At 44.1% G+C, this 12,331-nt stretch overlaps 1 protein-coding gene and 1 long non-coding RNA gene across 7 annotated transcripts in view; one reads left to right on the top strand and one right to left on the bottom strand.

Moving 5' to 3' along the window:
* CC2D2A (coiled-coil and C2 domain containing 2A) overlaps positions 1-3,448 on the top strand; it is a 136,379-nt gene extending 132,931 nt beyond the window's left edge. For 5 of the 6 annotated variants that reach the window (XM_038398469.2, XM_043514124.1, XM_043514123.1 and 2 more), the window contains 3 exons: positions 826-884; positions 1,445-1,622; positions 3,245-3,448. In XM_038398469.2, coding sequence (XP_038254397.1) covers positions 826-884; positions 1,445-1,622; positions 3,245-3,433 — 426 coding nt within the window. In that variant the 3' untranslated portion in view covers positions 3,434-3,448. Of the gene's footprint in view, positions 1-825; positions 1,171-1,444; positions 1,623-3,244 lie in introns of those variants that run through there. The other variant, XM_038398472.2, reaches the window with a different exon arrangement.
* Positions 3,449-4,937: 1,489 nt separating this feature from the next.
* Positions 4,938-8,153, bottom strand: LOC122460106. Its single transcript, XR_006281190.1, has 2 exons — positions 7,358-8,153; positions 4,938-7,318 (listed from the first exon to the last, which is right to left on the bottom strand). It is a non-coding gene; the product is annotated as an uncharacterized LOC122460106 (long non-coding RNA).
* Positions 8,154-12,331: the final 4,178 nt, after the last annotated feature.

Raw genomic sequence — 12,331 nt, 5'->3', positions numbered from 1 at the left:
GTTGGTGCAACTTGCCCGGAGGAGCAGGACCCCAGGGTGTTTCTGGGGCAGGCCCGGCCCTTGCACTGTGTCAGAGTTGGATGCAGCTTCACTGCTGACTCATGCCCGGGGGAGGGTGGCTGGTGCTCTCCCACCTCTGTGCAGCCTGTGGCCTGTGCTCCCTATTACCATGCTGGAGCCTCCACATTTCTATATTGACAAATAAAATATGTAGAATTTTTAAAAATTCTGTGCACAATATTTTATATTCTGGTGCAGATTCCCTCAGGAGTGTACAGGACAGTATATCGAGTGACAGTATTTTATAATCTGGTTTCATTCAGAATGGATGAATCTCTCTTGTCCTAAAAACACCCACATACAGTCTGAAGCCAAATATGATTTGTGACATTCCTCTATTAGCTTAGTCACAAGTGAAATCCAAATAATATAGCCTCTGAAATCTAAGGAAAATGTCAAATTCGTCTTTAAAATGTGAAGAGGCCACGTTCATTTCATGTCCCACACCAAGCGCGCGCTCCTTATCTAATCAAACATCAGTGGTTGAAACTTACGGTCAGAAGGGACAGAATAACTTTTTGTGTACAAAATTCTAACTTCTAAATGTTTTTCAGTAATTCATTTTTCTGACCTCATGTAGTACATGGTGAAACATTATGGGCCTAATTTTGATCTCATTCACACCCTTGTTAATCAGGAACAACTCCAGTAGATGTACACTGGTGTGAACCCACATGAGAGGAAAATGTGGTCCTGTTTTTTCATCTTTGATAACAAGAAGTCTTACATTCCAAGTGATGTTTTAATCAATTCTTTCTTTATTAGCCTGAAGAATTAATTTACCAACGTACAGACAAGGCTGCTGCATTAGAACTGCAGGGCAGGTAACTTTGCCTCTATAAATATCTACTCACTCCATTAAAAACTGTGAGCAGCAGCTCCGCTGTCTGATTCACCACCGAAGAATGGAACATTCAGTGATCTTTTTCATCCAATCTAGATTGTAAGGAGCTGCAATTGGAAAAATGTAACTACTTCTTGGGCACTCTGTTGAGCATGCTTATAGTGGCTTTTTGATCTCTTGAGACAGAGTGGTCTCTCCCTTCGCTGTATCTATGTATTGTAAGAATAAGAATTAAAAGTTCAAGTGCGACCCAGAAATCTTAAAAATCAGTCCTCCAGCATGTGATATTTGGAGGGTTTCTTGTAAACCAGAACACTGTGCCATTACTGCTGTTGTGTTTATCATTGAACTGCTTTGGGAACAGTAGAGAACTTAAGGTAGTAAGATCCCCAGTGCTTTCTGCAACCGGGGTAGCGTGTCTACAAAAATAAGGTTGAGTTCTGTTTTCTGCGTGAGTCATCCAAAATTGTGAGGCCAGAATCATACCTTGAACAGTCAACTGGTAAGGCAATTATAATAAGTAGCTATATTATACTGTAGGATCGAAAAGATACTGAAAGAGAAGATTATGGAGTGGAGGCCAAGGCATCTAACTCGTTGGAATAGACATTGTACCTCCACGCTTCGTCATTTCCTGCCTCTCCTGGAACAATTCCAAGGAAAAGCTGTAGAAGATGACCACCAGGCGGAATTGCAAAAACAGCTCGGAGATTACAGGGTACTATAATGAACTCCCCTGTAGAGCTTGTGTAATGAAATACTAGTAGATGTTCCTCACAGTCCAATATCACATTAGTAAATCAAATCACTGATGTTTAATTAACAGAAAGTCACCTATTATCCAAAAACTGACACATGGTGCTAGACCTTTGATACAAGGCTAACTAATAGTAAATGCTCTAGAAGGCAGCAACAAAAAAAAACAGCCTAACTAACCCTAATGAACTTAGGCAATTCTGTTCTCCTAGAGTTGCAGTTGAGATTCTTTCTAAAGTTCTGCGAAATTTATATTTATTAAAGTTTGAAATGGTTTTGAGTGATTATTAGCCAGGCTTTTGGGGGCCCTTTGTTTTGTTTAGCTGATGGGGAATTGTAAGTTTCAGATCCTTGCCCAAAGAAGAGCTTCCTCAGACTTCTCCAAAGCAGTTTCTCACTAAACTTTTTTAAAAAGCACATAACTCTCATAGGCTAACAATTTTCCTAGCAACAGCCACTAACAATTCATTATTCTTATTAGCAAAGCATTTCTCTTCATAATAAAAAAAAAAATGTCAGAAACATCTAAAGGCACAGTCAGCTGTTTAAACAGTCCTTCCATTTTGATAGTAGAACTGCAGGCATGCAGCTGCATGGTCTTGCCTCTCAAAAAATTATTTTTAGGAATGTGATGTTTGGTTTTTCAAATGGCAGTGGCTGAACATACAAGATGGCTGACTGCAGTACTGTCAACGTCTCGGTTACAGAGTGTGACTCTACCCTAGACCCACCCCTCCAAGCTCCCACCTCCGAAAGCTCTAGCAAAGGAACTTCTGTACAGTACCAGCACATGGGTATAAAGGCTGCAGAGACAGCGTTCCCACCCTCTCAGCTCAGAATCCCCCAAGTGCACTCTGTTCTAGCAACTGTGTGGGGGAAATCATCTGGCTTCCACCTCATTGTAAATTCAGATGAATGATAACCAGTTAACAAATTATTTTCATTTGAGACACCAACCAAAGCTGATTCAGGGTTCCTGTTAGTGTGGGGCCTGTTGGTTGCAAATGTGCACTATTGCTTTAATTGCTATCCATCATATTGTACCATATTCAGTTGGCAGCTATTGAGGGGGCATATTTAATTAGAAATTGAAGTTGTTGTACAGCTTGGGAATGCTGTAGCTGGAGTGCAGGGCAGCACAACAATCAGCTGTAGCAGCAGACAAGTACTAGGGCCCAGGGCCAAACTGGTGCTCTAGAAGACAGCAGGTGCAGATGGGTGGCCACAGTAGAGAGGCAGTGGGCCTGTCTTTGAATAGGGCCAAAGGGCTGACAGGAATTAAACATCCATTCAGGAAGCTGTGCCTTGCTTGAACATAGTTTGGCGAGGGGCATTCATTTTAATGTGAAGTAGGCAGGTTATTCAGCCTCAGTCCAGTAAGAAGTGCTCTTAAAAGAAAAGCTGAACTTGCAGCCACTGTGAAATTACAGGTAATAGCCATAATAGCTGTAGCTTTTTTTTTTTTTTTTTTTTACTTTCCCTATCTGCTGTAAAGCTCATTATACTCTGATTCAATACCTCAACTAATGAGAGAGAATCGTTTTTCACTCTCACTAATGATTTTTTTTCCCTTAAATTCCCCAGGTTTCTGGATTTCCTATTCATATGCCATTTTCTGAAGTGAAACCTTTAATAGAAGCTGTATATAGTACTGGAGTCCATACCATTGATGTTTCAAATGCAGAATTTGCTCTCGCGGTATACATCCATGCTTATCCTAAAAATGTTCTCTCTGTGTGGATTTACATTGCTTCACTTGTTCGTAATAAATAAAAGCACTCAACAAGACAGCACCTCCCTGTCAGATAAATGCTTTGGTGTAAAAAAAAAAAAAAAAATTGCATCCAATTGTACATAGGGGGTGTGAACAATACTATAAACAATTCCCTTAACAGTGAAGATGAAAAAGCATAGTAGCATTCTGGATATTGCCTTTGAGGAGCATTTCAGTCTTTAGTTTGTGCCTACAGCAGAGACTGGCTTTTGCCTCTGTAGACTGAAACATTACATATGGAGCAGAGCTATTCTCCATCTTGTACACAGCTGTGAGGGTAAAAATATCAGTAGACACTGGCAGCCTGTACCTACTAAGCCTCCCACCACTGGTACTTCCCCACAAATGTTAATTGTAGACATTGCTTCACACCCTCCCTCCCATCCAGGGATGGCCTCAGCAGCTTCGGTAAAACACCTAACTCTGCCTACCCGCTTTCAGCTGATACCAATGTGTATGCATCCTATGTTGATGGTTCCAAAACTCTGTCCAGTTAAATTGTCACAGTCTCTTAACAAATGAATAAAACCCCACTTTATGTTATCGTCTTATGGTAATACTGTGTGTACCTCCATTTCCCTCTGTACTACACCAGTATCTCAGTGGTGGGAATTGGGTGTATGATTTTTGCTCAGGCCCTCAGGGGAGGTGAGGCCCAGCATCTGCACATATGCTATTAATTACAGTGCCCTTCAGAACCGGAGACTGAGGAGATGGGTGCAACCAAGTGACACTTTTTGCCCAGGAAGCAGGACAAAAAGGAGAGAGAGCTTGTGGGAGGTCAGCTCCCTGGAAGCTGGGCAGTGTGCTTAGGGAAAGTGGAAGAGGGAGAGTCAAGGCTGTCTAGCCCAGGACTCCCTAAGATAGACTTGGCTGAAAGTCACTCAAATAGAAAGTTTATTAGTTGACAAGAACATAGAGCTTGCTGTTCTCCATGCTGGTTGAGAATCACTGTTGACTGCAGGAGGTACAGCGAAGGGCCTCTGGTTTCCCCAGAAGTGGACTTGTCATGGGAAGCATATGGGAGGAAGGGACTGCTGAATGCTCTGAGGTCAGACCCAGGAAGGTCGAAGCTATGCAAGCGTCTTGCCCTGGTGCCAATATGCTCAGCGAGAAGAGGCATGCTACACCAGAGTCCTGACTGGCTTCATTTGGAGAAATTCCAGAGCACGGGCCTGATGACTCCGTGGCAGAGACTAAGTCACTGTAGTCATGGCAGCATAAGGAGAAACACAAGTCCAAAATGTTCATTAATCAGGGCCGTTTGGCACCTGAAGAATTGTCTAAAGAGCCAGCATGTTTGTCCTTTTAACAGTTGTTTTGTATACAAAAGCTACTGCTAAACATAGAATTATGGCATCTTTTGTACACAGACTAATCCTACTGTAACTTCATAGGTGGTGAGATCTTCCTTTGCACTATAACACCTGTTAGAAATTAATGCAGATCACTTCTGCATCTATGATAGAAAAGAATGGGGTAGTTTGCTTTTGTTTTTTAAAAAAAAATTGTGCCTTTTCTATCGTGTTTCATAACAAAAGCTAATTGAGAAGTATCTTTGTACAAACATTTCCAGCTCTTCAATGGTTAAAAGATGAAGGCTTCAGTTGTCACTAGATACAAGAAATAAAAATTATGATTACAAATGTAAGGCTGTTACAAAAAACCACCTGAGTCTCATTTCCCCACCTCCACTCCTACAGGGGGTTGTTGATGCCAGGATCACCACCACAAAATGAGGGTTACTTACCTGTTCTTAGAAATGGCTCTGCTATATATGGGGTGGTAACTTCAAGTAGAACCTTCTTCTGGCAGAGGCAACTAGAGTACTTCTATGGCCCCACCTTTTCCTGTTCTGAGGGCAAGGCTACAGCGGGGCAGAGTACCCTTACCTCAGTGTCTTCCACAAACACAGAACAAGCAGTCTTTTCACAGGGGAAGACAAGTGGAAAGTATGAATATGCAGAACCCTCTTCAAGCACTGCAGTTATGCGCAAGTAACCTTCATTTCTTCTTTGAGTGGTTCTGCATATTACCACTTATGGAACCCTAATAAGCAGTGCTAAAAACACACCTGAAAATCGGAACAGAGTCCTAGATACTGGAGCACCACCTTGCCAGAGCCTAGTATTTAAGGTATGCACTAAAACCCAGATTGCAACTCTGAGGGCCACCCATCAAAGACAGGAAAAGGAAGTAGCCACGCCTCTCCTGGAATGTGTATGAATCACAGCAAGTACAGGAACATCTGCTAGCATGCAACATTCAGCAATACAGAGTTGGAGGGGGGAGAGAACCCTATAACCCAAGTATTCTTAGCATAAGATGCAAACAGTTGAAATGGAGTTACAAAAACTTAATTCTGTCCACTTAAGAACCCTTCTAGGATCCAAAAGACAGAGTCCCCTTTATTAGAGTGCAGTGAGGGGCGGGGGGGGGGGGGGGAGTGGAATCAGAGAGACTACCTTAAGAAAGAATCTGGTACTGGCTCTTAGAACTACATTGTGCTTGTGAAAGGGGGATCAGCCATAAGTGCGTTTAAGTCATTCTCCTGCCTGCTGACAGCAACAATGAAGGACATTTTGAGAGATTACTTAGACAGAGGGTTGAAGAGTGATTTCATCAACATAGTCAAAACCAAATTAAGGTCCCAAGGCAGGCATGAGCTCTCTTAACTGAACCATGAACATGAACAAACAAGTCTACCCTCTACTTGGCAGCCAGTTGGGTATTAAATGCTTGTAAACACTTAATGATCAGTTTGATTCTTTAAGTGAAATAAATAGTTCAGAACACAAAGAATGGAAGCCAATACAGGCAATAAGAACTTTTCTTCATCCATGCCTGAAATAAGGACCACTTCAACTGGACTACTTCTAGAGTGAACAAGTAGGTCTTGCATGGATAAGGTACATCACCTCTTCAAGAGCAGACAAAGCCAAGTCTGGTCACCCACATTTTCAGGCAGAGATGTGGGGCCAGATGAAAGCTCCTGCTATGACAACATATCTGGAGACCAGCGGACAGTTGCAGGAGATGGGTAAACACTCCTGGTGTGGCTAAACCTGGACAATGAGACTCATTCTTGTTCTGGCCTGGTGTCTCTTCCTCACTAAAGTGTTCACATCAGCTCCTCCCCCCAGCCCAGAAGGAAGGCATCTGACACAAAGTGACTGTCCCTGTCTTCTCTAGAACAGAAGAGGCAAAACTTTTTGGTGGCCTGTGTTGTGAACAAATCCACATCTAGCTGACCCCAGTTGGAGAACATAGCCTGAACCAACTGATCCTTCAGGGATCATGCATGATGTGTCTGAAGCCACTGTCCAGGATGGGCATGGGGATTGAATAGTACCTCACTGAGTACACTCATTCTGACTAATCACCAGTCTAGAGCAGCTATGATATTCTGAGGCATGGTGATCAAGTGAAGACTGTCCCCGCTTGGCCTGTAGAATTGGGATATCTTTTTTTCAGACAGGCAAAGTCATGTAGGTAGGGGCTGCTATAAGATCCATGAGACTCAAAGAATTTTACTCTCCAAGTAGGACATCACCTAATCTTTAATAGGTAGTTGCTCATTTTGAAAAAGCCTCTGGCAGGCAAGCTCTCCCCTCTACCACGTCCAGTACGGTGCCAAGGAAGGGAATCCTTTGAGGAGGAGCCAAAAATCTGTAGAGATTGGCTGTAAACACCTTATGGCTTAACAGGTCCTCGCATACACCAGCCTTCAGTAGCTAGTCTGCATCGAGGTACACAAAAATACCGATTCATCAGGTGAGTTGCTACCACAGAGACAAATGTTGTAAAAACACCGGGAGCTGTAGAAAGGCAGAGTAGGAGTACCTTGGACTGAAACAGCATCCAGCCACCACCCATGGGAGGTACTTGTAATGATTTTAGTAAATAGATACATGAAAATACACTTTCTTTAGATTAGCAGTTCTCAAACTAGGGTCCTTAGAGACTACACAGGTTGCACTCCTTCCCCCCCCAAACCCAGACAGGCTGTGTGGTCTGCTGAGGTGATACTTCCTGCCTGCATCAACTCCACCCTAACTCACCTCAGGGGCCACCTAGCCTGTTCGGGCTGGGGCACAACCAAAAAGTGCAGCATCACTGCAGAAGAGTGATTTACCTCAGCCATCAGATGGTGTTGCCTCACAGCCAATGTCTCAATCAACGACAGCAGCTAGTTAAGGAGACACACCATCGCTCTGCCCTGTTACATCAGCACTTCAGGGAGTAGGCCCTAGCATGAGAGAAGGCAACCTTCTGATCACCAAGGGGTTGCTGAACCTGATCTTAGCTGTGCGCCCAGATCAGTTTCTTGCTCACAGTGCTAGGTCCGAATCCCTGTGTGGACTGGGTAACAGGAGGACATGAGAGCAGCTGTTGATGCCTTACAGCACAGCTCCAGTTCGGGATTGTTTCAATGTGGAGAGCCTGGCACCTGGGGCCTAACCCACAGGCCTTTCTCCTTCCGCGCTCTGCCTCCTCCCTGAGCAGTGCACAGCAGGCAGACAAGGGTTATGCACAGCACAGCTTGCCCCATTCTTGCTCAGCCTGAACAGGGAAAGGATTATGGTGGCCAGAGTTGACATAGGGAACCCAATCTGCTTGAACAAGTCTAATAGAGGCATGGCCAACCATCAGCTCTTCAAAAGAAAATATGTGGCTCCTGCCAGGAGCCAACTCTGGGCAAAAAATGTTGGGTGCTCAGAACCCACCAGCAGCCCTATCAGTCCCCCACCCCTCCCAGCTCTCCCCCCCCCCCACAATCAGCACCTGCCCCTCCTGCCCTCTGCTGCCACAATCAGCTATTTCCCCGCATTGTAGTTTGGGAGGGAGGGGGAAGAGTGAGGGCTCATCCCCCTCCCTCCCTCCCTGATCACAGCAGGGGGCAGGAGGGGAAGAGGAGAGAGGACCCGGTGTGCAGCCTCCCCCTCCTGTCCCCTTATCTACTGCTCTTGTTTAGCACCAGGAGGCTCTGGGAGGGAGGGGGGAGGAGACATGGCTCACAGGGGAAGGGGCAGAATGGGGCAGGGGACTTGGTGAAAGGGGTGGAGTGGGAGGCGGGGCCTGGGGCAGAGCCTGGTCCCCTTCAATAAAGTACAAAGTGACTAACTAGCTGGTATGGAAATTTTTAACCAAAATTTTTCTTACACCATCAACAATGGAAGGCAAGTACAAACAGAAAAGAAAATACACAGATGAAAATCGAGGCTTCCAACGTGAGTGGGAGCGTAAGTACTTTTTCGTTGAACGTAATGGTAAGGCCATGTGTCTTCTTTGCTAGACATGTATCTCTCAGTTCAAAACTTCAAACTTGCAGCCTCATTTCGCTTCTAGCCATGCACATATGGATCAAGAATTCCCACAAGGTTCTGAACGCCGCACTTTAAAACTGAAAATCTTGAAAAAACAAACAAACAGATATAGAAGTCCAGTTCTTCACCAGATTTGCCAAGCGATCACAGACTATAACATTAGCCTCCTATTATGTGGCTTGGTACATAGCCCATGCAAAAAAGCCCTACGCTGAAGGCGAGTTTATAAAAATGTGCCTCACTGATGTGATTTCAATCCTGTCACCAGAGAACGAGAATCTATAGAAGAAAATTTCTGGCCTGCAGCTTTCACGCCACACAACAGAACAAGGAATCTAATCGCAACTGCACTTGCAACTTCACCAGTGTGAGTATTTGAGCATCGTTTTGGATGAGTCGTGCGATGTACAGGATAAACCTCAATTATCGGTATTTGTCCGGAGTATGTCTGATGACTGTGTTGTAAGGGAAGAACTCCTGGATATCGTCCCACTAAAGGACAGAACTTGTGGAAGAGATCTAAAGGACGCACTGATGTGGTTAGTTGCGAAACACCACTTCCCTTTACAGAAGTTCACTGCCATTGCAACAGACGAGACTCAAATGCACTCAGTGCTCAAATGCACTCACAGACAATTTCAAAATCTAAAATCAAAGAACTCAATGAAGACAACTTTCCTACCAATTTGCCATTTCACTGTGCAGTTCGATAGCTCTTGAGAGGTAAAGTTCTTTCCCGTTTTTTTTTTTTTTGGAGCTCCTGGAACCAGTAAAATTGTTTATGGAGGGGAAACAAAAAATACACCCTCACCTTACAAATCCTGGGTGAGTTCTAGACTTGACATTTCTTGCAGACATGCTGCTGCATTTGGATAAACTAAACGTGGACTTGCAAGGAAAATTCCGGTTGCTGTCTGATCTAGTGCAAAGTGTATTTGCGTTCATGAACAAACTGAAGTTGTTTCACAGACAAATGCTTGAGGGAGAGCTGACACACTTCCCCTCAATGTCACAACTTCCAGACTGATCAAAAGAAGATGCAGCAGAACCCCTAAAATGAAGCACAACTAGATATGTGAGCATGATTAAAAATCTTAAGGACAGTTTTGAGGAAAGATTCCAAGATTTGCTGCAGAAAAGATCTCAAATCAGATTTCTGATTTACACTTTTAGTGCTGAAGCCGACTGTCTGAATCCCCCTTTAGTTACTGACAAAGCAACATCCCAGATGGAAGATGACAGATTGAACTCTGTTTAGAAGACAGAGGGGACGCTTACTTTCTGGAAATCTGTACCAAAGGATAAATATCCCATCATCAGAGGTGTGGCCCTAAAATTAATCTCGATGTTTGCCTCAATTTATCTTTGAGAGTGTTTTCTCAATACTCAAACGTGAAATCCAAGCACCGATCCGTTTTGACAGACAGCCACTTAAGAATTGCTGCGTGTGAGCACAACTGAACACAAACCAAACTTCAAGGGAATTGTTGAAAGCAAAGATTGCCAGAAGTCCCACTAAGTTAAGACATGTTATTATCGTTAACTATACATTATAAATGCATAATATACATTATCAAATTATATAATGATTGTGTGTGTGTGTGTGCGCGCGCGCGCGTATATACAAACACACAATCATTACATAATACTGTGGTTCTTTGGTGATGTACACTGGTAAATTCTGGTTCCTCAGGCTGGCCACCCCTGGTTTAATATATGCTGAGCCACACACCCACTGCACAAGAAAATGTAAGTAAAAGCCATGACCCTACATGTATTCAGGCACTGCCCCAACTGGTTGTATCAGAAGCAATTTTTCCACTTCTGAATTGCTTCATGAGAGTTGTCCCTGAAGAGGGAAGAGTAGGGGCAACTGGTGAAAAGTAATCTTTCAAGTTGTATAGGATAGCTCCTTTCAACAAATCTCTAGGATACATTGGTCACAGGTAATCTGCCTCTATGTGCTGATGAAGTAGGGTAGCCTGTTTCCAATAAAAGAGTGGATAGTCCTGACTGACCAATTCTTGATTCCAGAGCACCTTGTTGCCTCACAAAGAGAATGCTGATGATAAAGCAGGTTGTTTAGGTTTAGACCTTGGTTTAAAAGGCCATAGTGACTCAGATTGCAGGTAGGACTGTCTCTAATATCAGTAGGTAGAGGAGGGCCTCCTTACAGATGGAATTAAACCTGGAGAACAGGCAATCAATCTTCAGTTTTTCCCAACAACTCATCTGTCTTTTCGCTAAATAGTCCCTCCACTTCAAAGGGGAGATCCTCTAACATAAAGCTAGTGTCCACAATTAAGGATGAGGAACGGAGCCAGACGTGCCTCCTAACTATCGCAGCATATGCTAATACAAAGTGTCAAAGGAGGCCCTGAGGGAATGCTTAGCTACCTTTTGACCATCTACTAAGATGGCACTAGCCAACTTTCTTCTGTTGTCTAGCAAGTCTTGTAAAAATAACATCATTTTTTCCCCCATCGACGGAGCTGGTAATGGGCCAAGACCACTTGGTAATTCACCACCCTACTAGCGAGGGACAAGGAAGAGAACACTTTTTTCCCCCAAGTTGATCTTATTTTGCCCTCTTTATCAGCTGGTGCTGACTCTGTCTGCCCAGATCTTGCCCTATTACTGGCAACAGCTACCACCAAGGAATTGCACCCCAGATGAGTGTGAAAATAAGAAAAAACTTCAAAGGTTGTCTGAAAGTTTATTCACCTTTCTGGAGAAAGGTGGACAGGATGCAGTAAGGAACCACACAGATTTACCCAACTTTAGCAGTCCATCCAAGATGGGTAGAAATATCCTATTCACAGTTATTGCACTGAGAATATTGAATACTGGTTGAGAAGGCTCTTCCACAGGCACTACAGGTAAATTCAAGGTGGAAACTATGAGGTCCATCAGATCATGGAACTTGTGGCATCCTTGGATAGGGAGGAAGCTCAAGTCACCTCCCATATTTGTTGGGAGACAGGGCTGGTTCATAATCAGTGTCTGTCCGCTCCTGTTCAAAGAGCGGAGCAACCTCTTCGTCCTCTCCCCCGGGCAAAACTTCAGGCATCACTGCCTGTAACATCAGCAGAATCTGAAAAGCTGAAACTTAGGATCTCTGGCATGTTGAGACCTTAGCAGATGAAGGCTCATCCATAGGGAGAATAGTTGAACTATTCAACTGTGACGGCTCCCAGGACAGCATCTGTGGTTCAGGAACATGCTGTGTGTGGGAGGTCCGAAACGTGGCCTGAATGACAACACTAGTCTCTGCATTCTCTCACTCTTGGTGAAAGTCTGGATCAGAGACAGTGAACCCGGGACAACAGATCTGCTGCCGGATATGGGGAATTGGCTCCTCATGGAAACCCTAGAGGGCTCCTAGGAGGAGAAAGCATAGGAAGATCTGTAAAAGGGTCCCTCATACCTTCTATCCTTTTCTTTCTGACACGTGATGAGGAAAAGGATCTCTGGAGTTGGGGAAGCATGTCTCCTCTTAGAACTTTTGCATTTCACACTTGGCTCTGACACCTGCAGTGGCATAGAGAGGTGAACCTGGGCTGCCATGGT

This window comes from Dermochelys coriacea, chromosome 4 (genome assembly GCF_009764565.3).
Source record: "Dermochelys coriacea isolate rDerCor1 chromosome 4, rDerCor1.pri.v4, whole genome shotgun sequence".
Lineage (NCBI taxonomy): Eukaryota > Metazoa > Chordata > Testudines > Dermochelyidae > Dermochelys > Dermochelys coriacea.
This window is presented reverse-complemented; position numbering and strand designations above follow the sequence as displayed.